This window comes from Mytilus trossulus, chromosome 5 (assembly GCF_036588685.1).
Source record: "Mytilus trossulus isolate FHL-02 chromosome 5, PNRI_Mtr1.1.1.hap1, whole genome shotgun sequence".
NCBI classification, from domain to species: Eukaryota; Metazoa; Mollusca; class Bivalvia; order Mytilida; family Mytilidae; genus Mytilus; species Mytilus trossulus.
In genome coordinates, this window is record NC_086377.1 from 78,069,399 (window position 1) to 78,095,500 (window position 26,102).

The 26,102-nt window shown below is 32.2% G+C and overlaps 1 protein-coding gene across 1 annotated transcript in view; it reads left to right on the forward strand.

Moving 5' to 3' along the window:
* The window catches only part of LOC134718331 (uncharacterized), a 42,656-nt gene that overhangs the window by 13,552 nt on the left and 3,002 nt on the right, over positions 1-26,102 (forward strand). Inside the window, exons 3-7 of the mRNA XM_063580825.1 lie at positions 11,536-11,793; positions 14,788-15,219; positions 17,497-17,636; positions 19,818-21,011; positions 24,740-25,223. Coding sequence (XP_063436895.1) covers positions 11,536-11,793; positions 14,788-15,219; positions 17,497-17,636; positions 19,818-21,011; positions 24,740-25,223 — 2,508 coding nt within the window. The remainder of the gene's footprint in view (positions 1-11,535; positions 11,794-14,787; positions 15,220-17,496; positions 17,637-19,817; positions 21,012-24,739; positions 25,224-26,102) is intronic.

Sequence of the window (26,102 nt, forward strand, 5' to 3'; positions counted from 1 at the left end):
TACTTTCGATTTTTAAACGAAATGAAATGAAAACGGGAAGTGACAATTGAATTATAATTTCAGAATAAAACCGGATTCATCTACGATCTTTTACGCATGCGCAATACATAGAACAGGAAGCACCTGTTTGCAAGTGAAAATATTTACGTTTTGAATAAAGTTCATTCTTTTTAATCGAAGTTGTCGAAAGTTTTTGATGAATATTTATATAAAGTATGACGAAAATATGTTAAAATGACGAAACTACGACAAGCAAACTGCAAATTATGATCGTAAGGGAAATATTGAAATTAAAATAAAGTTGTAATGTCCGGGAAGTTTATCAATTTTGTTCAAATGACGAAAATTCGACTGAACTGTGAGAAATGATTAAAATGAAATGCTGACTGACTGATTTAACCTAAATAGATTATTATGATGGTCATTTATGAGGTTTTATAATGATAATTAAGGGATTAGCGACCCATCTGATTGGCGATAGGCGGATTACTTGTCATCACAACTTTTAACACCTTTGGTAAACGTTAATTACCTGAGGGTCATAAACTTGTCAGAAACATAAAGACAGGTAGAATTCAAGTAATTTGATGTGTAAATATTTTTACACTTTCCAAATTTAAGTGACGAAATTGATATGAAATATTTTCGTCATTTCGAAAACCTTTTCGTAAAATACGAAAGTGACGAGCGCTAGCTAAATCACTGATATTGACAAATTGACACACTGACAAATCAACACATTAACAGACTAAAATATACACACGTCGACATATTGGCACATTGACAGGATCATACATCAATACATAGACATATAGACACTCTTGAACATATTGAACCACAAACATATTGAACAACTCATACATTAACACATTGACATATTGACACACTGTCAAATCAACACATTAACAGTCTCTAACATCCACAAGTTGACATTACGACACATTAACAGACTCACACAGCAACACATTTGGATATTGACACACTGACAGATGAACACTATTACAGATTCATAAATCTACACATGACATATCAACACATTAACATACTAAAACATCTACATATTGACACATCGCCACACTGACAGATCAACACATTAACACGCATACATCAACAAACTGACAAATCAACACATACACATACTTCTACATCATCACACTGACAAAATCAACACATTAACAAATTCTACATCATCACACTGACAGATCATTACATAAACAGGCTAATACATCAACACATAGACATAAATGTGAATCCCTTTTGACAGCAGAAACCTGATATAACTTTTACAACAAGTGCACATATTATGGACGCCATTTTGTTTTTTTTTGTTTACACACTGTGAAGAAGCCTCCATGACCCAAACATTAACAGTCACAAAATTTAAACTTGATGCAATAATATTTCATCAATCATGATAATCTTCATTAATATTCAGATGAATTCGATGTTTAAAGAAATCAAATTATAACAAATACAATTTCAGTTTAAAGACTCTGCTCAGGTTATAATCTATTAATAGCCCACAATTAGCTTACCTGTGATAAATGTAAATTTGGACATTACTGTACTTCGTTTATAAAACATTTATAAAATACCCAAATTATGGATGGTGATATTTATTCACATAAATATTTGAGGTCATTTAATTTATTTTAATAAATAGAATTTTAAAACTGAAAACAATGAGCATAACATAATAAGCTTACCAGCTAATAATTCTTTTACACAAAGACACCCCTCCAATCCTTTTATATACCCATGCATAGCGGTCAAGACTTGTATCATCTCTGGATTTGGTCAACTTATTCTTACAGAATATTCAGTGAATATTCAATTATCAATTTATTGAATATATGTGCTAATCGGATATTTTTCGCTAACATCATTAAGTTTTGGGTATCCAATTCGCAAAAATCTACTGTACAATGGATGAAAATTGTTAAGTTTATAGAATTCACTGTTATTGCAGCAAACTCTGAATTTGTATGGCATACTAGGGCTAGCAGGTCAGTTTTGTTGGGCTAGTAGCTCTTCCAATTGGGCTAGTAAAATCCTGCTACCAATGAGCCCGGAGCTAGTGAGCTATAACAACATGTCTTAACCCTGTCAACACATTAACAGAATCATACATTAACATGTAGACATATCAATACACTGAAAAATAAACATATTAACAGATACATTTTTTCAACACATTAACAATCTTCTACATCATCACACTGACAGATCAACACATAAACAGATTCATACATCAATATATAGACATATTCACTCACTGACATTTCAGGACATTAACAGATTCATATATCAACATATGGACATACCAATAAACTGACAAATCAACACATTAACATACTTCTACATCATCATACTGACAGATTAACACATAAACAGGCTCATACATCAATATATAGACATATTGACGGACTGACATTTCAGCACATTAACAGATTCATATATCAACATATGGACATACCAATAAACTGACAAATCAACACATTAACATACTTCTACATCATCATACTGACAGATTAACACATAAACAGGCTCATACATCAATGTATAGACATATTGACGGACTGACATTTCAGCACATTAACAGATTCATATATCAACACACGGACATACCGACAAACTGACACTGTCCTATCAATACATAAACAGGCTCATACATCAACACATATACATATTGACACACTGACATGTAAGCACATAACAAATTCATATATCAACACACGGACATACCAACTAACTGACAAATCAACACATTACATACTTCTACATCATCACACTGACAGATCAACACATAAACAGGTTCATACATCAATATATAGACATATTCACTCACTGACATTTCAGGACATTAACAGACTCATATATCAACACATGGACATACTGACAAACTGACAAATCAACACATCAACAGACTTTACCTCATCACACTGACCGATCAACACATAAACAGAATCATACATCAACACATAGACATAGAGACACTCTTGACAGATAGAACCACAAACATATTAACCAACTCATACATTAACATATTGACACGCTGACAAATCAACACATTAACAGCCTCTAACATCAACAAGTTGACATATCGACAAATTAACAGACTCACACAGCGACACATTGGCATATTGACACACTGAGAGATGAACATTTTAACAGAATCATAAATATGCACATGACATATCAACATATTAACATATCAACACATCAACACATTAACATATCAACACATTAACATATCAACACATTAACTATCAACACATTAACATACTAAAACAGTCCAGGCAATTACTGAAAACTGTAATATTACATAAATCTGTACTATTACTCTTTTCTGTAATACAACATTTTTTTAAAAAGGAAGTAAGAGTTATCTCCCATTTGGTTCTACAAATAATTACATTTATTGCAGAAAACCATTGTCTTGTTGGTTTTTCTCTTTCTTTTAAATATAAACATAAAAAAGAAGATGTGGTATGATTGCCAATGAGACAACTATCCACAAAAAAACCAAAATGACACAAACATTAACAACTATAGGTCACCGTACGGCCTTCAACAATTAGCAAAGCCCATACCGCATAGTCAGCTATAAAAGGCCCCGATGAGACAATGTAAAATAATTATAAGACTAATAGTGTTAAAGAGTAAAAAAATCAACAACAACAAATTTATCAAATTGAATTATTATGGTCATCATTTGCTTGACAATAACAGATCAAATAAAATAATATAGATAAATTGGACTATTAAATTAAAAGAAATGTCACTGATTTCCATTAGTTTCCATCATATGTTTGCAATTCATAATATTTTTTAACAAATGTTAACCAACAAAAAATATCAAAAAGAAAAAAGACGTTTTAAATTGAAATTTTAGGGGGACTTTTCTTCAGAATCCAGTTAAAATAAAAACTCAGCTATTGCTCATTTCAAGACAAATATGTTATCTGCTATTTTAGGATTATTCAAATCTTACTACATATTTGCTTGATTTTATTTAAAAAACAAAGTAAACAACAACATTCAAAAATATAAATTTCTTTGTACATATTTAATGTCACAAATCAAAGCAAGTTTTTAATAATAGCATTAGCAGAATTAAAACACTTCACAATCTTCTATATGATTAGCTATATAAAACCAATAAGAATGTCTTTGTTTAGATAACTTCAATAAATCAAAACAATATCCAACCGCTACCCCAAATATGTTTGTGTTTATATATTGGCATTTTCAGGTATGCCTTTGGTCAATATTTTTTTTTAAAATAGTCAAATTTTACCTTTTCTAGGGATTGGGTAATAAAAGTAAAAGAGTTATGCTACTTACATTTGCAAAATAAACTACTACATGTACAGTTTTTGTAAACTGTAACATTTCAAATTCAATAGACCATGACTAAAGGGGCAGACCCAAATAATCGCCCTGGAAATGAAATATGCCAATGCCTATACAACTGCATACCAGATACCATTGACCTACAACAAGTGTTTACCCACAAACTGACCTAACCATAGAATAATACAAGTAAACTAAGCAAAAGTTTAAATGTCAATAGTACATGAGTAAGGGGGCAGACCAAACAATCTCCATGTAAATAACATGAGTTAATGCTTACAAATATAATGGACCTATCACTTATGTTTCACCATAAACTAGACCTAATCACAAATTAATGCAATGTTGACGACGCTGCCAAATTGAAAGAAGTTTTAATGTAATTTAAATTTGAATAAATTTCAGATTTAAAGATCTTTTAATATAAATTAAATTTCAATAAATTTCAAATTTAAAGAATTTTAAATATAAATCAAATTTGAATAATTATGTGATTTAATTACATGTAAATTCAAATAAATTTCTTGTTTATGACTTATTTAAATTAGAACTTCCATCAAATTTACTGCAATTTAAAGTCAATATAAATCCTGTATAGCTGATGTACTTACAAAACAATAGTGCAAATGAAAAATAAAGAAAAGGCAGAATTTGTCTTTGAAAAGGGATTTAGGAGATTTATTTTTACTTCAACCCAAATATCTGGTTTGGAAACATCTAATTACTGTAAACCAACTTATTTTCGCGGATAATTTATTTCGCATTTAACCCTATCTTGACCACTTCGCGGCTTTTTAATTTCGCGATTTTCCAATTTACTTGATGAAGTTTAATAAGGAAAGATCCAAGGTTTACATTTTTGCGACGATTTATATTCGCGTTATTTTTCTACTCGCAAAAGTCGCGAAAATAAATCGCTTGCGAAAATAAGTTGGTTTACAGTAAATAAAAAACAAAAATTAGGCAAAACAGGAAATTTCAAGGATTATAACTTTGTAGCTACTGAACACATACAATTGATCCTCCAACTTTTCTGATCCATATTTTCAAACTATAAGAGTTGAAAGGCATGGATTGCTGCTCTGTTTATTTACAGTAAAATAGTATTTGTGGTTTCAAATGGCAATGTGCAAATGTATAATTTGTCAGTAACATTGAAGACTGTATTTTTAAGATGAAACTTAAACTATAATCCAAAGAATACACTTCATTCATTTGCAAAGCTCAATACTATTTTGTAAGTATGCCCTTACCTATATGTAAAGAATGGCAATGCATCTGAATTTATAAAAATATTAATTAATAATATCCCTTGCTAGCGTTATTCATTGTTATTTGTCAATTTTAAAACTTAAAAAAAAACAAAAAAAAAACACATAACATTATTTACATGATTAACATAATTGTTAAATTCAAAAACAATCGAACATTAATTAAAATGTTATGGGATTTCATTCCAAATGCTGTATGTAAGAATAAAATATAAGGTGTAATGTAATATTTTAAATATGTACAATTGAATAAAATAGCACACAAATAAACTTTTATCAACAAATTTAAGTAATGTCAAGCAAAAATTATCAATATTGAATGTACTTGGACAATTCAAGAAAATGATAAGTTTATATGTTTATAAATATCATGAATATAATTGGTTTATTTACTGTCTCCTGATTATTTAAAAGTTTAGTTTTATTTTCAATGTTTACAAATTTTATGGCGACACACCCACTCTGACGTTGTGTATTAATACGTCAACATATGTGTACATTGTTATTTATAATATATATAAGTAATATAAAAAGTTCTTTGAGCCTTATTTTTGATAGAAATTTATTTATAATGAATGGCAATAACTTATTTTGATTTTATTGAACCATAAAATTAATTTTCAACTATTCACATTTTACATAATCCTCTTGGCAGTCTAGAAAATGACTTTAGTTTATCCATGTAAGAATTAAAAATCTTGTGACAGTCAACATGGTCAAACCCGAAGTTTTGTGATCAGGCGAGTACTGTATAAATTTTCCTGTGATAATTTTTAGTCCTCCTACAAAATACAACTACTTCCATTTTAGATAATTTGCATAAAACAGTGAAGAATAAGTCTAAAGAGTCTCAAATGATTCATGTAGAATCTAGGGAGAGAATTACCCTATGAACTATGAACCAACCAATCACAAGCAGTTTTGAGTTTTCCTGCTTTAAACCGGTTGTTGTTGTATTTTGTAGGAGGACTTAAACGATAACATGAAAATTTATTGACAAATCTTGTGTACTGGGGGTAAGGGGTACTCTAAGGGTAAATACAATGCATATCATCTGAGAGATAAACTTTTCATGAATCGAATGGTGTATGGAACAAAAAAATTTGAGACTGAATTGACAGAGAAATAAGCAAAATGATAAGAGTTTTAAGCGGAGAGGTGAAAAAAGTAGTTGGGTACCTTCTCGTAAATATACGTGGATAGTGGGTCTTCCAATTGATAGACACAAGTGCCTCTGGTTTGATGCCTGCACAACAGTGACGTCTAGCTGATTCGGCGCGATCACTGTCTTACAAAGGACGAGTTTGAATATTGTACTGTGTTTTACTTGGTGGAATGTCAATACACTCACAGTTACAGTTATTCTTTACTTGCTTCCACAATAATTGTTGCATGGTATTCTTTGAATTTCTCGGCAGTTATAGTTCTCTTCGGACATGCTTTTTTCAGAAATTCGTCTGGTTGAATAGCGTAAATCAGCCCCTCAACTTCTTTTTACATAAATACTAACTTTGGCTTCAACGCCTTGTTCGTTCTTGTCTGGAGAACTTGTTGTAGTTCCAGTTTGGCAAGCATTTTGGAGACTTATCCATCCACTCTTAACTTGTAATCTCTAGTGATAAATTTTGCCGTTTGACATGTTTTTTTTTGTTACCGGGTAGGGGTCTCATACTATGGCTCCATATTATATTATGAGATCATTTCCTAAAGGTCTAGTTCATTATCCAATCTGACACAAATTTCAATAACTGGAATACCACCCAAGTTGAATATATGGTGACCCGCTATAACAGCATAATTATTTGGAATTGTGTTTAATACCATGATGGTTCAATGGCATAAACTTAAATGGAGATAGACATTTTACATGAAAGATTGTGGTTAAGTGTAAAATAAAAACAAAAAAAAGTGGTTTCAAGTTTCATATAAAGGGACCTGACTGACATGAAATAAAAAATCAAAGGAGTATCCCTATTTGTCTAATCTTCAAGGTGAAATAAAACAAGTATAACAATATTATGCTATTGTGTAAATCTACAGAAATAGAATTGCTTCAAGTAACAGAAATAACTATGTCACTAGTAACTTATTTAATGTTATGTAAGTAATTAGGGCCCCGCCTTTTAGGCGGGTCGCCCTATAGTGATCAGTCTGTCCGTCTGTCCGTCCGTAACACTTTAACTTTGTGTCCGCTCCATATCTAGAGAACCAACTTCCTAGGTCAAAGGTCATGGTCAAAAACTTTGGTTTCAGTTGACAACCCCGTGTCCTGTGGTGAAGATCGTTTCCGTTCCATATCTAGATAACCGTTATGATTTCAAAGTTTATACTTGACATCCATTTTAACCACCACCAGAGGGCGTGTCATGATGTATGTACAACGCCCTAGGTCAAAGGTCAAGGTAAAAAAACTTTGGTTTCAGTTGACAACCCCGTGTCCTGTGGTGAAGATCATGTCTGCTCTATATCTTGAGAACCGTTATGATTTCAAATACTATACTTGACATCCATTTTTACCAACACCAGAGGGTGTGTCATGATGTATGTACAACATCCTAGGTCAAAGGTCTGTCTGTCTGTTGGTCTGTCCATCGCTAACAAATTTGATCCACACTATATTTTGAGAGGACAGTTGTTATTATTTCATACTTTATACCTGACAAACATTTTCAACTTAACATATATATTAACCAACACCAGAGAATGTGTCATAATGTATGCATTCTCTTTGACACATTCCCCATTTCTATTCTCAATTTTATCCTAGGTCAAAGGTCAGTCCGTCGGTCTGTCCATCCGTTCATTGTTCTTAACAAATTGTGTCCGCTCTACCTCTCGAGAACCGTTAATATTTCATACTTTATACTTGACCGTCTGTCTGTCGGTTTGAAGATTGACCATTTGTGAATCAATTCTGGTGTCATTGTTTCTCAACAGATGCTTGCAGGATCTCCTTACAGTGATCATTTCCAAATTTTTGCTGATTTTCAATTGTAAACAATTTTGTACAAATTTTATTACAACATTTTCCTGATAGAAATAATTTGCTTCTTTGTGTTATATTTTTCTTAAATTAAAATCATATATTTTTCAAAAAGTTGCAGCCCCTCATCAAATTTTTTTAACATTAAATTAGCATTCTTTTTTGGAGGGTCATAATATATTGAACGTTGAAGGCATAATTCTAAAAATATGTGACAAATAGTTAATGAGTATCACCTAGATTATTATTACTGTTTGAAGATCTCCTTACAGTGATCATTTCCAAGTTTTGGCCTTTTAACTATTTTGATCTGAGCGTCACTGATGAGTCTTATGTAGACGAAACGCGCGTCTGGCGTTTAAAATTATAATCCTGGTACTTTTGATAACTATTTGCTGATCTTCAATTGTAAACTAATTAAGCAATATTGCGTATAAGTTTTTTTACAAATTTTATTCCACAGTTTTCCTGATAGAAATAATTTGCTTCTTTGTGTTATATTTTTCTTAAAGTAAAATCCATATTTCAAAAAGTTGAAGCCCCTCAGCAATTTTTCATTTTTTAACATTTAATTGGCATTCTTTTTTGGTGGGTCATAATATATTGAAGGCATAATTCTAAAAATATGTGACAAATATCAATTGGGCAGCACCTTTAAACATATTGTTCAAACATCAATCCATATATCCAGAAGTCACTTTAGAGTAGTCAACAATGAGTTCACATCATGCAGTCATATCACTATTATACTATGAAAGTAAGTTGAGAATATTTATCAGTTTTAACTTAAAATCTAAGAATAAAATCACACATGAGACTATGTAATAACTTCAAATAATGCTTCATATCAGATTATCCATACAACTTATATACCCCACGTTATTGACAGCTAGGCCCACAGAGATGGCTCCCATCTCAATGGTATCTAGTTAGTCCTATAACATATGACCTCGGGAGCATTATTTCAAAAACTATTTCTATTTACTGTTCTGATAAAAAAAAAATTACTATCAATGTGTCACACTTCGCATTCAAAAAACGTCAAAATTGATTAAGAATGCGAAGTCATATGTAATAGGACTAGTGGGGTATAAAAGCCTTATTGTTACAACAGGCACTTCATAATCATTTGGTTTGAAAAGATACTAGTAGTCTGTATTCTTGATTTAGAAAAATGTAATTGCAAGAAAAAAAATACACATTACTTAGAATACTTTAGATAATTCAGGTAGTCTTTATTGAGTATGTACAAAAGAACAGCCAGTAGTCATTGGATAGTGTAGATCATTTAAATAGTCTTGACCTATTTATTAGTACAAAATAACATCTAGTTATCATTGGATATTGTAGATCAATCCAGTATTATTGACATATTTATTTGTACAAAAAACAGCCAGTAGTCATTGGTTACTGTAGATCATTCAGTTAGTCTTGACCTATTTATTTGTACAAAAAAACCCAGCCAGGTGTCATTGAATACTGTAGATCATTCAGGTAGTCTTGACTCTTGACCTTTTCATTTGTATTAAAAAAAAACGTCAGTTGTCAACTTCACTTCACACACACACATATACGAATATCAATTATATGCTTACGAGATATGTTGCAATGTTAAACTCATTACGGTATGTGAAAATCAAGACTTCCATAAAAAAATATCCCAATATTAGAGGCAGTGGCATCATTTTTCCTCAAAGCTTTCAGCTCTTTGATTAAGTTGATTGGTCATTATCTTCATTAACAATTATCCTGACCTAAAACTTTAACCAAAACTTGAACCTGAAGCAGAACAGATGAAAAGATAAACAAACAAAAGCATGGATCATTAAACATGAAGCCCCTTTACTATTGTAGGCTGGCTTAACAATTTATTACAACTATCACATTTTGTAATTTATTCATGCACATTTAAAAAATTTATTGATTTGTATCAGTTTAGTTTTTCAATTATATTCAAAAACTAACTCCTACTATCATTGTTTGGTCTTATTGTGTAGAATATTTACAACTTTTATCATTTGACTTGTGATCCCCACAGGGGTTCAGTCTTATATTTTGGCGAGTGTTTGATGTGTCTATGGGCCACAATGGAGGTCTTAATTTAAGAAGCACACCCTTTTCCCCCAAGAGAGATTGTTATTGGAATAGCTCATTATTGATTTTGCTGTCTTTATCAATTTCAATATAAATCACAATATTAGGTACAGCTATTTTGTTTTCTTTTGACATATAAGAAGTATTTGTAAATAGTACATTCAGCTGTATACAATATAACCAACAAAAAAAATCTGAAACTGGATTACTGCCCTTTTAACTAATTCTACTTAATACACAATTATTTAGATTTTTTGTTGTTGTTTTTTTTTCCTACAATTATTTTGTGACACTTTAGTAAAATGCGTATGAATTCAATCCCCCATGACTCTATTCATGCTATTTGCTAGATGTCTCTACTCTCATTGGCAATCACACATAATCTCCTTATAAATTTATTTTCGCAGGCCTCATCGAACAGTATTTTCCATAAAATATATAAAACAATAAAAAGCTAGCACAATCATGAATTGTGGTCGTATATTGGTATCACGTCCTCGTCGTCCGAAACGTTTGGTTTCCTGACAATAACTTCAGTATTAGTGAATAGAAATCTATGAAATATAAAAAAACAAGGTTTATAACTGTTCCAGACCATATGAGTATTTGGACCGCACGCATACGGTCTGGACCGTATACAAATACTCGTACGGTCCGACCATACACGTATGGTTGGACCGTATGAGTATATAAGCGTATGGTCAAGTAAATCGATTGAGAAGGCCCTAGTATGAGCCGTATGTCTCAGACCTAATATGTATAAATCAGTAGACGAGTATTACCTCTTCCTAGTGACGTTTTAGAATCAACATTTATTTATTTACATTTCAGACAGCAAAATACCAGAACAAATAAAAAAGATGGATCATGAGTCGATTGACATTTATCTGAACGCCCTTGAATCGGGTTCAGAACGAAGACGGGATATAAATTTAATAATTGTTGGAAAGAAATCTGCTGGAAAGACTTCCTTAGTACGAAGATTGTTTGGGGAGGAGTTACAAAGCGTAAAAAGCACAAATGGTATAGAAATTCATCGGCGGAGATGTCGAATAAATCTAAGTAACTGTGAATGGAATAAAGTGTTAGGTAAATATGCGATTTTTTTCTCACTCTCGTTTTACATGTTTTATTTATTGCAAAGTTATCATAGAAAAACTAAAACATAGTAAACATAATTTTTAAGGTTTTTTCAAGTTCTGTGTATGCTGTTTTTATGTATTTACTTTTTTTTACTTTTTTTTCAATTCTTGGAAACACATTTTCGTATTTGGCACAACTTTTGGGAATTTGGGGTCCTTAATGCTCTTCAACTTTGTATTTGTTTTGCTTTTTAACTATTTTGATCTGAGCGTCACTGCTGAGTCTTATGTAGATGAGACGCGCATCTGGCGTATAAAATTATAATCCTGGTACTTTTGATAACTATTTACACCACTGGGTCGATGCCACTGCTGGTGGACGTTTCGTCCCCGAGGGTATCACCAGCCAAGTAGTAGTCAGCACTTCGGTGTTGACATGAATATCAATTATATGGTCATTTTTATAAATTTTCTGTTTACAAAACTTTTGAATTTTTTGAAAAACTAAGGATTTTCTTACCCCAGGAGAAGATTACCTTAGCCGTATTTGGCACAACTTTTGGGAATTTTGGGTCCTCAATGCTCTTCAACTTTGTATTGGTTTGGCTTTTTAACTATTTTGATCTGAGCGTCACTGATGAGTCTTATGTAAACGAAACACACGTCTGGCGTATAAAATTATAACCCTGGTACTTTTGATAACTATTTACACTACTGGGTCGATGCCACTGCTGGTGGACGTTTCGTCCCCGAGGGTATCACCAGCCCAGTAGTCAGCACTTCGGTGTTGACATAAATATCAATTATATGGTCATTTTTATAAATTTTCTGTTTACAAAACTTTTGAATTTTTTTGAAAAAATAAGGATTTTCTTACCCCAGGAGTAGATTACCTTAGCCGTAGTTGGCACAACTTTTGGGAATTTTGGGTCCTCAATGCTCTTCAACTTTGTATTTGTTTGGCTTTTTAACTATTTTGATCTGAGCGTCACTGATGAGTCTTATGTAGACCAAACGCGCGTCTGGCGTATAAAATTATAATCCTGGTACTTTTGATAACTATTTGCTAGACCCTAGTATGAACCGTCTGTTTCAGACCTAATATGAATATTCAATATTTAATTAATGGAATTAAAGATTGGCATGTTGGAAAATACAGACTAATGATCTCTACTACATTATCGCAAACTATTTGTATTTGCAAAAATGACTATGCTTATGTAAACTTATCCTCACATCCGTTTTATTATATGTAAAATTGTTTGTTTTCTTTTATAATTATACTGTTTTCTAGAGTACCCTTTTATACTTGAGACTTAAAAAGCTGTGTAATTAGGATTTTTTTCAATAGATTTTTAGTGCCTGCATTTCATGTTTATATGATCTTCAACGTCTTATTAAATGTCCGATGGATGTCTAATCAGATGGATGTTTAATCAGATGGATGTCTAATCCGATGGATGTCTAATCCGATGGATGTCTAATCAGATGGATGTGTAATCCGATGGATGTCTAATCCGATGGATGTCTAATCAGATGGATGTCTGATCAGATGTCTAATCAGATGGATGTCTAATCAGATGTCTAATCAGATGGATGTCTAATCGTATGGATGTCTAATCAGATGGATGTCTAATCAGATGGATGTTTAATCAGATGGATGTCTAATCAGATGGAAGTCTAATCAGATGGATGTCTAATCAGATGGAAATCTAATCAGATGTCTAATCAGATGGATGTCTAATCGAATGTATAATCAGTTGGATGTCTAATCAGATGGATGTCTAATCAGATGGATATCTAATCAGATGTCTAATCAGATGGATGTCTAATCAGATGAATGTCTAATCAGATGGATGTCTAATCGGATGGATGTCTAATCAGATGGATGTGTAATCAGATGGATGTCTAATCAGACGGATGTCTAATCAGATGGATGTGTAATCAGATTGATGTCTAATCAGATGAATGTCTTATCAGATGGATGTCTAATCAGTTGGATGTCAAATCAGATGGATGTCTACTCAGATGGATGTCTAATCAGATGGATGTCTAATCAGATGGATGTCTAATCAGATGTCTAATCAGATGGATGTCTAATCAGATGTTTAATCGGATGGATGTCTATTCAGACGGATGTCTAATCAGATGGATGTCTAATCAGATGGATGACTAATCAGATGGATGTCTAATCAGATGTCTAATCAGATGGATGTCTAATCAGATGTCTAATCAGATGTCTAATCAGATGTCTAATCAGATGGATGTCTAATCAGATGGATGTCTAATCAGATGTCTAATCAGATGGATGGCTAATCAGATGGATGTCTAATCAGATGAATGTCTAATCAGATGGATGTCTAATCAGATGGATGTGTAATCAGATGGATGTCTTATTAGATGGATGTTTAATCAGATGGATGTCTAATCAGATGGATGTCTAATCAGATGGATGTCTAATCAGATGGATGTCTAATCAGATGGATGTCTAATCAGATAGATGTCTAATCAGATGGATGTCTAATCAGATGGATGTGTAATCAGATGGATGTCTAATCAGATTGATGTCTGGATTGAGTGTTGTATAAACCCTTTGGCAATTTAATCCTTTAGCAAATACTTTATTTCTACTCTAATTTTATTATTTCAATTACTGCGATAGTTGTGACTGTAAAGATTTTATATGAAAATAAAATTTTATTGATATCTATATTTTTTAAATGCAGATACCCTTATTCGTTTAATGTGTTTGAGCTTTGATTTTGCTATTTGAATATGGACTTTCCGTTTTTAATTTTCCTTAGAGTTCGGTTACTTTTTTCTTGATAATGACCTGTTGCCTTAACATATTATTGTTTATTAGTTTAGATTCTGAGAAAGGGGTGGACATGGTTTTCTTTATTGTTTCTTTATTGTATAACATATGAATTCGGTGAAGTTTAATCATAACTTCCATAGATTTCTCCTATACTATGAACACTTTTTAATAATTTTTTTGTAGATACAGGATTAGTGAAAGAAGCAAGTATCAACAATAGAATGTTGCAGTCAATTGTCAAAAAGATGCATCAAGATAAAGAAAAACCAAAGCATGACATATTGGAGATATCAGATCAGATATCAACAGATGATAATAAGGGCACAATCACCAAAAATATTGAATATGACGAAGAATCTCAACCCAAAATGAATTATCAGTTTGCTTATCCGGAGATTACAGAATCGCCATTTTCTAAACTGGCAAAGGATGAGTTGTTAAGTATAATCGGATCTGCTGTAGACTTACAAGACGAAGACGACTATGCAAATTTAACAGTGTGGGATTTTGCTGGTGACATTGAGTATTACAACACACATCAAACGTTTTTGAATTCAGAAGCAATTTTTCTTATCGTAGCAAATTTACATGACACAGATGACACAGTATCCTACGGTTTGTAAAGTCAATTTGTGCTTCCTTATCAAATTTCAAGATATAATTATATTAAACGTAGATACGAATTATTCTTGATGTTCAGTTCATATAAAAACAATGAAACTAAACATTTAAGACAGCAAATTTTTAATACGTGGTTTTTGGGTAAATGATTTTTATTATTTGCTCTAAACGACACTACTTTTCGTGTTTCATTTGATATAGCCATTTACTATCTTGACTTACATTTAGAAATTGACAATGAAAATCGGATGAAAACAAAAGTTCGTCACAAAAGAGATGACTTCAGCTTCCCAATTGTTCTTTCATTTTCTATGTAGCAACATTCTAGCAGTGTCTTCACATGAAGTATATATCTCCAAATTGATACGATATTCTAGGACTTGTATTTTCTATCATGATGTCCCTATAAGAAGGTTGCTGCTCACAAAAAAGCTATCAAGCCAAAGAGGTGCAGTTGAAATTATTCCTTCTAAAAATTTACAGACGCCATCAATAGTTGGTTTAACATCATTGAATATCTGTTTTAAAGATGACGACGGATATGTTCCAAAAGTACTACAATCCTGCCACTTTTTGCCTACCGAATAATACTTATCACCAGGTTTTTAAATACACGGACAACACGACGTGTGTACGTGTAGAGTAGAATCTTCCGTGAGTGTATGAAATCACCCCCGGTTTTTGGTTGGGTTTTCTGTTGCTCAGTCTTAAGTTCTCTACGTTGTGTTTTGAATATTTTTGATTGTCGTTTTAGTCTTTGGCGTTCTTTGTCAGTTTCTTTTCGTCTTATGATTATAAGTGTTCCTTTGATATCTTTTATATAGTGCTTACAAAGATATCACCACAAATGTTGTTTTCTTCTTATCTCATACAATCATCCTTTGTTATACGACGGCAAATATATTGCGTTGTCCGAAGACATTTGATTTCCAAACAATAGCTTACATATTAGTGATTAGATCTTGATGAAATGTTACCACAAGGTTTCATATAAAAAAATGAAGGTTGGGATTGATTTTTGGGGCAATGGTCTGAACTGTTATGAAAAACGGAACAAAAATAAAACATATCTAATATAAATGTATCAATTGGTCATTTCTTGACCATATTCAATGGGATTTAATTCAAAGGCTAGTACACGGTGGGTTCTCTATTATGCTAAATGTAACCGTATCTTCAGATTTTGGATTTTTTGCCCCGTGTTTAAATTGATCCACATTGAGGACCTATGGGTCCAAATTAAATTTAGTTTGATTTTAACAACATTTGAATTCAATGGTGTTTTTTTCAAATGCTGAATCTAACTATGCAGAACTGCATGGTAGGTTTGTTTATAATTTTGTAAAAAATATTTTTTAGAAAGCTTTATATATGTATCAAATATTCTATCAGAATCGAAATTCAGATCTGTATCAAGCTTGCATGAATGAAGTGTCGATTTTCGCCCAAACTGTTTAGGGTTCGACCTCTCCGCTCGTATTAAGCTGCGCCTCGCAATATGTTTTATAAATGTATAGCATTTTGCTTTCTGTACATGGAAAATTTATGGACTCCATCATTAAATTGGCTTTATTACCAGATTACCATAGGCATGTTCCATTTGTAGTTACCACAATATCGTTCTATTTACTTCGACTCTGAGGTACAAGTGAGACTCATCGCCGAATTTATACTTACCACAAACAACAAGACGGGTGCGGAATGTGATATAGGATCTGCGTACCATTCTTGAGCACCTCGATTCAACCCTGATTTATGCAAGGTTCATTTGGTTCTCTCGATTGTGTTCTATATAATGTTGTGCATACTTTTGTTTGTCTATTCTTTGGGTTTTTTTTATCTGCCTGATCGTTATCGCTTGCTTTTGTTGTCTATTCTTTGGGGTTTTTTATCTGCCCGATCGTTATCGCTTTCTTTTGTTGTCTATTCTTTGGTTTTTTTTATTTGCCCGATCATTATTGCTTTCTTTTGTTGTCTATTCTTTGGGTATTTTTATTTGCCCGATCGTTATCGCTTTCTTTTGTTGTCTATTCTTTGGTGTTTTTTTTTTATTTGCCCGATCGTTATCGCTTTCTTTTGGACTGATGAATGTTGATTCGCCCGTGTGTAACTTTTGCCTCTTTTTAAACACTGATTTAACAATATTATAACGGTCTGCAGGATAAATCATTATATATTTTTTTATTAAATGAAGTAATTATATTCTTCAGACACATTTCAAGTGCAGTCATCCACCGAAATATGTAAATTTTAATTTGTCTTTCATCACAGGCACATTCAATTTCTGGATGGATACAATACATTGTTATGGAAGCATAAACGACAAAACTGAAGATTTATTGCTCGAAGGAGCTCACACCATTCTAGATCCACCAGTTATTGCTATTGGTACACACAAGGATAAATTTCAGGTATTTATATCAAAGTAACAATGGAGTAGACATGTTAATTTAGTGTCTGTTTATAAAAACTTGACGACTGAATTTGCGCCTTTGAAAATATTTAGGTAATGTTAACTTGTGTTCGTATAAAAACGGTATTCTAGTTAAGTTTAGACTATGGACATTGGAAATACTTCACCAATGTATTTGATCTATAAGGTACGATTAGATCAAGTTTGCCATGACGTCTTACACATCTAACGGGCTGTTTACGAATCGCTGATTCAATGTTACATTAGAGCGCAGTTTAAATAGAAACTATCGCAATTGTTTCAGTCTAGATTGTATAATATCTATTTCATTTTACTGTACGAATATGAACCTTTGTCATATTGATAACAATGTATATCTTTTTCTTTCCTGACGGTCATGCTCGTCAATGCTGATTGTCGTTTTTGTTTTTTAAGGTGTTCTCAATGACATTTTTTGAGTGAAGTGTGAATGAGATGATGCTAGCAGTACTGGCCTATGATTGCCTATGAATTGACACATAGTAAATTAAGAAAACCAGTGTTTTACAAGTCAATAATATTGCAAATAAATTGACATTTAATATGAAAAAAAAAATGTATCAGTTTTGTATTAGTAGTTTTAGTCTCTACTCTAACATTGCCTTATTTTAAAGATATTGTCCAGGGATGTCACGATTATAGTTTCCTTTGGTATTGACAGGTTTATCAACAGTTCCTTACTTGTCAAAATTATGATTATTCAAGTAACTAGACAGAGTAATGTTCACCATCAATTTGATTTTTACAATTACTATATACACTTTTTTTCTCTTTGCATGTGTTGGTGTCTGCTAATTTCAACAGGGTTGGCAAAGTAGTACCCGCCCGGGAATTCCTGGGTGGGAAAACCCTGGTTTTCCCGGGCTGGGCAATAGTCCCAGAAATTGGTTATAGTCATGATAGTGGGCAATACTGGGCAATATGATTTTCTATACCTATTTTAACACTAAATAGTAAAGACTTTGTACAGTTTCATAGTATAACAGCTAAATATATACTTTTTATACAGATAACCATTGGCAGTCATTTCTAAAATGTCAATTTCATTCTCTTCTCTATAAATTCTATATGTAGGCAGAACAGATCATTTGTACATTTAAAGACACCTTTTTAATTACCAAACATTGTTTTAACAATCCAAACCTTGAAACATGCATTTTATTACAGTGTTTAAGTGACTTGTTAATTTTATTTGTCATAGTCATAATTCTAAATAAACACCCTAAGGGGTCATGCCAATAAAACTTATAGAATTGTAAGGGCTGATTATTGTTACATAACAAATCTGTGTTCTAATCTGAATAATTACTAATTATTTAGTGACATTATTTAAATGTAATTTTTCTTACAAGTAGTTGTTAATTCTTAATAGGAGTTATACTTATATGAAAAAAATAATAATTTTGCTTTATATTTACAGTTTGCTCATCTAGACAAATGCTAAACAATCAAAATAGGGTATAAATATCTTATTAAATGTTTTAAATTTGTGTTTATCACTGAATCCTCTTTAAAATTCAGACAAGTATTTTATATTGCCCAGTATTACCCACTAAAACCCAGTAAAACCCGGGTTTTCCCAGTATTATCCACTGGGCTGGGTTATACTCATAAAACCCGGGTTTTTGCCAACCCTGAATTTCAATAAGTAGTGTTTTATCACTCATTCTTAATTTTGTCAACTTCCGTTCTTAAATAGTAACAAACTTTTTGCCCCAGTGTTCGATTCTTTATGAATATAGAAAATAAAAACTTTCATTAAAAACCCAACAATATACAGAACACAAGTTCATAGGAAAATTAAAACTGAGCAACATAAACCCCTCTGAAAAAACGGGGATTATTCTCCTATGCCCTGGTTGAATTAACAGATGCTGATATAACACCTGTACCATATAACCGGCTTAAAAACACCCCGATTGAAAACATATGAAACAATTCAATGCCAAAAACTAACCGCCTAACTCATATCATAACAATTTATACATCCGTTCTAGAAAAAAATCACAGAAAAGTACAGATATGAGAATAGTAATAGTTGCTGACAGCCAAAAACATCATAAGAAATCATGTATCTACAACTGTTTAAGTTAAATGATAATGAAATAATCCAATAATACTGTTTTTGTTTTTGCAAAAGGACGAAGAACAATGCAGAAAACGTCTCGAATCCTACACTGATAAAATATTTAAAGATTCCAAGCTCCACCTGAGATCAGTTCACCTGATATCCAACACAGAGGATGAAGAAGATGCTTTTGGAAAATTGAGAAATAAAATATTTGCCACAGCAAAGAGTAGCGCAAATTGGAATCGAGAATACCCTGTTAAATTTATTCAGATGGAAAAAGCCATCAACTCTGAACTTACGATCGGAAAACAAATAATTTCTTTTGAAAGAGTAAAAGAACTAGGTGAGAAAATACCACTTCCGATAACTGATGACAAGGAGCTTCGTCTCTTTCTCAGGTATCAACATGAAATTGGTAACGTGATATTTTTTGAAGACATTCCGTCATACATCATACTTGATCCCCAATGGTTAGCAAATGCCTTTACATGCATTGTTACAGCCCAGCAGTTTCAACTGGAATTACCACACTTACAATGGGACAACTTCAAACAAACAGGAAAGATGGATCCTAAGCTATTGGAAGAAATATTCAAGAAACAATCAGCAGACATGAGAATTCATAAAGAACATATACTGGAAGTAATCGAAAAGTTTGACATTATCATCTATCCATTGCTACTGACGGAAAGTGGAAATGTACAAAGGGAGCATAGTTTTTTTTACGTTCCATGCATGCTTCAAACATTAAAAAATAAGGATATTGATGTATTGTTTCACGTCCAAAATGCTAAAAAATCTACATGTTTGTGTTTTGTCTTTAGTTTTTTACCGCCGTATCTAATCAGCAATCTGATTGTCTCTTGTCTACGAGAATATCCTCTTGCAGTGGTGAAGGGCGAGATAGGTCTCTTCAAGGATTGTTGTGTATTCAATATTAGCAGAACTGGCTGTGCAAAATTTGTATTAGCAAAGTGTAGTCATATGATTCAGCTGCAAGTATGGCAATGGAATGAAGTAGATACAGAGATTAACCAAGCTGTTTTAAAAATTGTCGAAAGAGAAATCAACAGAATTGTCAACACACGATACAAGTTGAAAACCGTATCTTTTGAGAAAAAATGGAAGTGTGAGAGCACCAGTTTTTCCTTCGACACAGGATTCCATGAACTTGATCAAGTACATGATGGGGAAAATTATTATTGCGAAGAACATGCGACAACTCATAAATATAGAGACTATTGGTCTGGTGAGAAATCAAAGGTAATGTTTCTATTTGTTTTAGATTATTTTCATTTAGTGGGCATATATTTGTGACACGATGAAATCCAATTATTGGTAATTTTTATTTTTATTCCTTTGATGTGTACTTGTTGCTAATGTCAGTATCAGTGTGGACTGGTTGTGATAAAAAAAAAGTATTGGGTCCATTCCCAATTGATATGCGCGACTGTACCACGTAATGATCTACTATCAGTTCCATTTACAAAATCGCACGTGATTTTGTTTTCTTCATATAAATGCACGTGTTGTTATGTGAATTAAACGCTTGTCATTGTGTATCTTTTACTTTTCTTGTATCAGTAAAGATAGTTAAGTTTTTGAGATCGACTTTGTCTAATTAGTTATCAAAAGTACCAGGATTATAAGTAAGTACGCCAGACGCGCGTTTAGTCTACATGAGACTCATCAGTGACGCTCATGTCAAAATATTTATAAAGCCAAACAAGTACAAAGTTAAAGAGCATTCAGGATCTAAATTTCCAAAGAGTTGTGCCAAATATGACTAAGGTAATCCATGCCTGGGATAAGAAAATCCGTAGTCTTTTTAAATGTGTCAGTCAAATAAAGGCAACAGTAGTATACCACTGTTCGAAAGTCATAGATCTGTTGAGAGAAAACAGATCCGTCTTACAAACTAAAACTGAGGTTAACACATCAATTTTAAGAGGTAAACAACGAAACTTTTGTTTTACAGGAAATGTACTCAAAACCCGACCAACTTCAAACATTTGCGTAATCCACACTATAACTCATAATTTAAAGCTCACCTAACCGTATTCCGATCAGAGAAAGAGTTTTCATTAATAAACTTGAATATTAAAAAGACTTGTGTTGTTCTTCTTTTTCTGTTTGTTCAGAAGGATTTGTTCAACCTGTTCATTTACTATTGAGGGTTATAAATCATATTTAGACGCAACACATAAAAAGTGCGCACTGGCTACGGTTACATGGAAATATAACAATAATAAAAATACTATTGTTACATTGGAGACTAATTGCTGGAATGCAAAGATGGGCAAGGAACCGGTTATTTCCGAATGTAACAATAATTATTGAGGCTACGATTACATTACGTTATTGCTGAGACTACTATAACATGTAGAAGTCTCAGGTTATTGTTACATGAAAAACAACAATGTACGCTAGATTTATTAAACTTATAGTTGTATTGCTTGATTCTTTCATATGTACTAAATAATACTTGTAATAATGATAGATAATACATATTATTATTCAACAAATATTGTTTAAATAGTTTTGTGTATTAATGGTTTTGATGTTCTTTAAGCTAATTCTCCAGATTAGGAGTGCCAAAGACGAAAAATATAGTACAATAGTTTCACTTTTAAGTATTTGACTGCACACCTACTCTTTTTACTGTCAGTATCCTTTGAACAATGGATGAAGATATTCCTATTACCAATGTTGTTTAGGGTGAAAAATTTAAAACCTGGGATGCGTTTTAAACGAAATTGAAACTATATCAAGACACAAATTTCATACAGCTATACAAACTTAGTTCTAAAACAAATTGTTACATCACGAAAGCAAAGTTTGATAACTGTAACTTAAATTCTGGGAACTTCTGTATGTACATGTATCCATGGAGGACGAAATGTCGTTCATCAAAAATGTGTCGAAATTTAAAATGCTTTAATAACCACTTACTGGAGTAAAGTAATTGTATGTAATAAATGTATGTATTGTAAATATAAAATAAATGTATTATTATTTAGTACATATTACTTGTCCCATCTTACATTGCTGTTTGTCATGTAATAATAACGCAATGTAACCGTAGTCTCAATAATTATTGTTACATTCGTAATTAAACAGGTCCTTACCCAACCATGCATTTCGGCATTTAGTCACCAACGTAACAATAATATTTTTATCATTGTTACATTTCCATGTAACCGTAGCCAGTGCCTAAAAAGTTACCAAAAAAGGTATCGCTTGAGAGAAGCTAAAAAACATACAAACTTTTTAGATTTTTTGTGGGATCTTCATATAAAATAAAGGTTGTATTGTAAATATATAAATAGCTTTTCATAGATCAAGGAACAATTTGCGAAAAAAATATAGGTTACCCTAGGGTCTTCATCGATTCATATTTCTGTTCCTGGTTATAAATACAGGTTACCCTAGGGTCTTCACCGATTCATATTTCTGTTCCTGGTTATAAATACAGGTTACCCTAGGGTCTTCACCGATTCATATTTCTGTTCCTGGTTATAAATACAGGTTACCCTAGGGTCTTCACCGATTCATATTTTTGTTCCTGGTTATAAATATAGGTTACCCTAGGGTCTTCACCGATTCATATTTCTGTTCCAGGTTATAAATATAGGTTACCCTAGGGTCTTCACCGATTCATATTTCTGTTCCAGGTTATAAATATAGGTTACCCTAGGGTCTTCACCGATTCATATTTCTGTTCCTGGTTATAAATATAGGTTACCCTAGGGTCTTCACCGATTCATATTTCTGTTCCTGGTTATAAACAAATACAGGTTACCCTAGGGTCTTCATCGATTCATATTTCTGTTCCTGGTTATAAATATAGGTTACCCTAGGGTCTTCACCGATTCATATTTCTGTTCCTGGTTATAAATATAGGTTACCCTAGGGTCTTCATCGATTCATATTTCTGTTCCGGGTTATAAACAAATACAGGTTACCCTAGGGTCTTCATCGATTCATATTTCTGTTCCAGGTTATAAACAAATACAGGTTACCCTAGGGTCTTCATCGATTCATATTTCTGTTCCTGGTTATAAACAAATACAGGTTACCCTAGGGTCTTCATCGATTCATATTTCTGTTCCGGGTTATAAACAAATAATATGACACGGAAAATATCACGAAAAGCGAAAGTAAAACAATTGAGTTATATCTATATAAATGTTTGAAATCAGAAATGAACTTTCAGATAATTTACAGCCAGCCTACAGGCTTCACGCCCACACCTGACAATTTGTTTTAAGTGCCTCCTTTTTAAGCATGTTAAGTGCTTTCCTAAAATTAATGTGATCGTCTACAGGATTAACACTGTATAACGAAAATATTAATGTGATTTCTAAGACAATTATCCATCCTATTTTACTTGTTTATGATCATATCATACTATGCTATATGAAAAATAAAGAAATGTTACTGACCGGTATGTTGCTATTATATTCTGAGTGGTTGTATGTATGTTCAAGGCAGAAGTAATGAAATGCATGTAATAATGCATTTTCAATCAATTAAAAAGAACGCCATGTTTACTTGGTTGCTTTGAATATCATAGCACCTTGAATAGCCCCTATGTCCTAAATATCTATCTTTGTCGAACAACATACTACGTAGCTAGCTCATTTAAAAAAATGCTCGACTGTAAAATTATTGTTGAATGGAAATACTTCTAGTATATCTTTAAAAACATTGTGCTTTGTACAAATCTCGCATGCTTGCAATGATATATATATGTATATCTTTTTTTTTCTTTTTTTTTTAATTATTCAAATAATTTTGACGTTATTTTGAATATTCTGACATCACATTGAATTTTCTGTCTATCATTAATTCTGTGTTCTATCCTTTTTCACTGTCCCGGTGTATTTACTGCCTTGACTATTTGTAAGGTTACCTACCTGTTAATACATTTGTAGATGGCAATTATATAGCATTAGTTTGTATCATTACATATTTCATTGATATTATAGGCTCCCGTTAGATTAAGTAGTGAGGAACAGAATTACGTCAGAATGTCAAAGATAGTTCTAGAGGTATTATCAGGCGTTTTATACGATCGCTTATTCTTAGATACAAAGACTGGAGAAATACTTGATCGTAAAAAGTTGGACATAACAGAAATGTGTAAGAAATATTGTGCTTTAAAAATAAACTTTCCAAGTAAAGGCTTTAGGAATATAAAAAAGGTTGACGAGATTTCTACCAATGAAGATACTATTGGTGATGACATTCAACGGATACGTGTGATCAGAAATGAAATGCAGCATTCTACTGTCTTTGCATTAGATGACACACGATACCAAAAACTAATCGCTATAGTTCATGATATGATAACTAGATTTGATCAGCGTAACAATCCAGCAGGTGAATCCTACGTAAAACGATTCGACGAAATCAGGAAAATGGAATTAGAGACAAGGAGTTTTGAAGATATAAAAGAACAAATGAAAGCAGGTAACTTAAGTAATATATTTTTTCATGTTTGAAGTACAGGGACAAATCCTAAATCTTGAAAGACAGATAACACCACGCACAAATAGAAATCAAATGAAAAGAGTACAACAGTAACAAATCACTACACAAAACAGTAAAACCAATGCTTTGAAGCCAACAAAAAAATGTTCCCCTTCGTTCTCGGCTATTGACGTTTACGATCGGAAAATGTGAATACAAAAGTTTATTTTCATTTAACAAGTCTCGTCAGATGATATAATACTTTTCCAAAACTATTAGAAAAATGCTTGTTTTTTATACAGAAAAAAAAAAATAGGAATGCAAGTATGCAAAACCAAATATATCAACCCCGAATTTAGAACACCTAACCATTTGTATGCATGATGTGCTTGTCGTTTTTGTGACGTTTTGTATAATATGCGTAGAAAGTGTCCATTACATTACCTCCTAATCGAAACAAATGTTCTTAAACAGCTATTAAATATATTTAAACTTAAAAATGTCAAAGTGAAAACAAATTGATATTTACGACTTGTGTGTTATACCTTGTTGATCCATTTCACATATTTTGAATTATTGTATTGTATCTTTCGACATAAATATGCTTCAGACATGTATATTATGTATACGATTTAACTGTAGTTCAACATCATTTAGATGCATACAAAATATGACAACATCCGGAAAAATCAAACAAATACTTAAACCAAGTTTGCATCATCAATTCAAAATTAAAATGAATAATAATACATACAACACATCATCTGGATAAAGCGAACACAACTAAGTTATTCTTCATATTAAGGTAAACGATTGTTGCTCTAATTAGGTACATTATGTTATCTCAGTATCGGATGCAAACACTTTTTACAAATGATT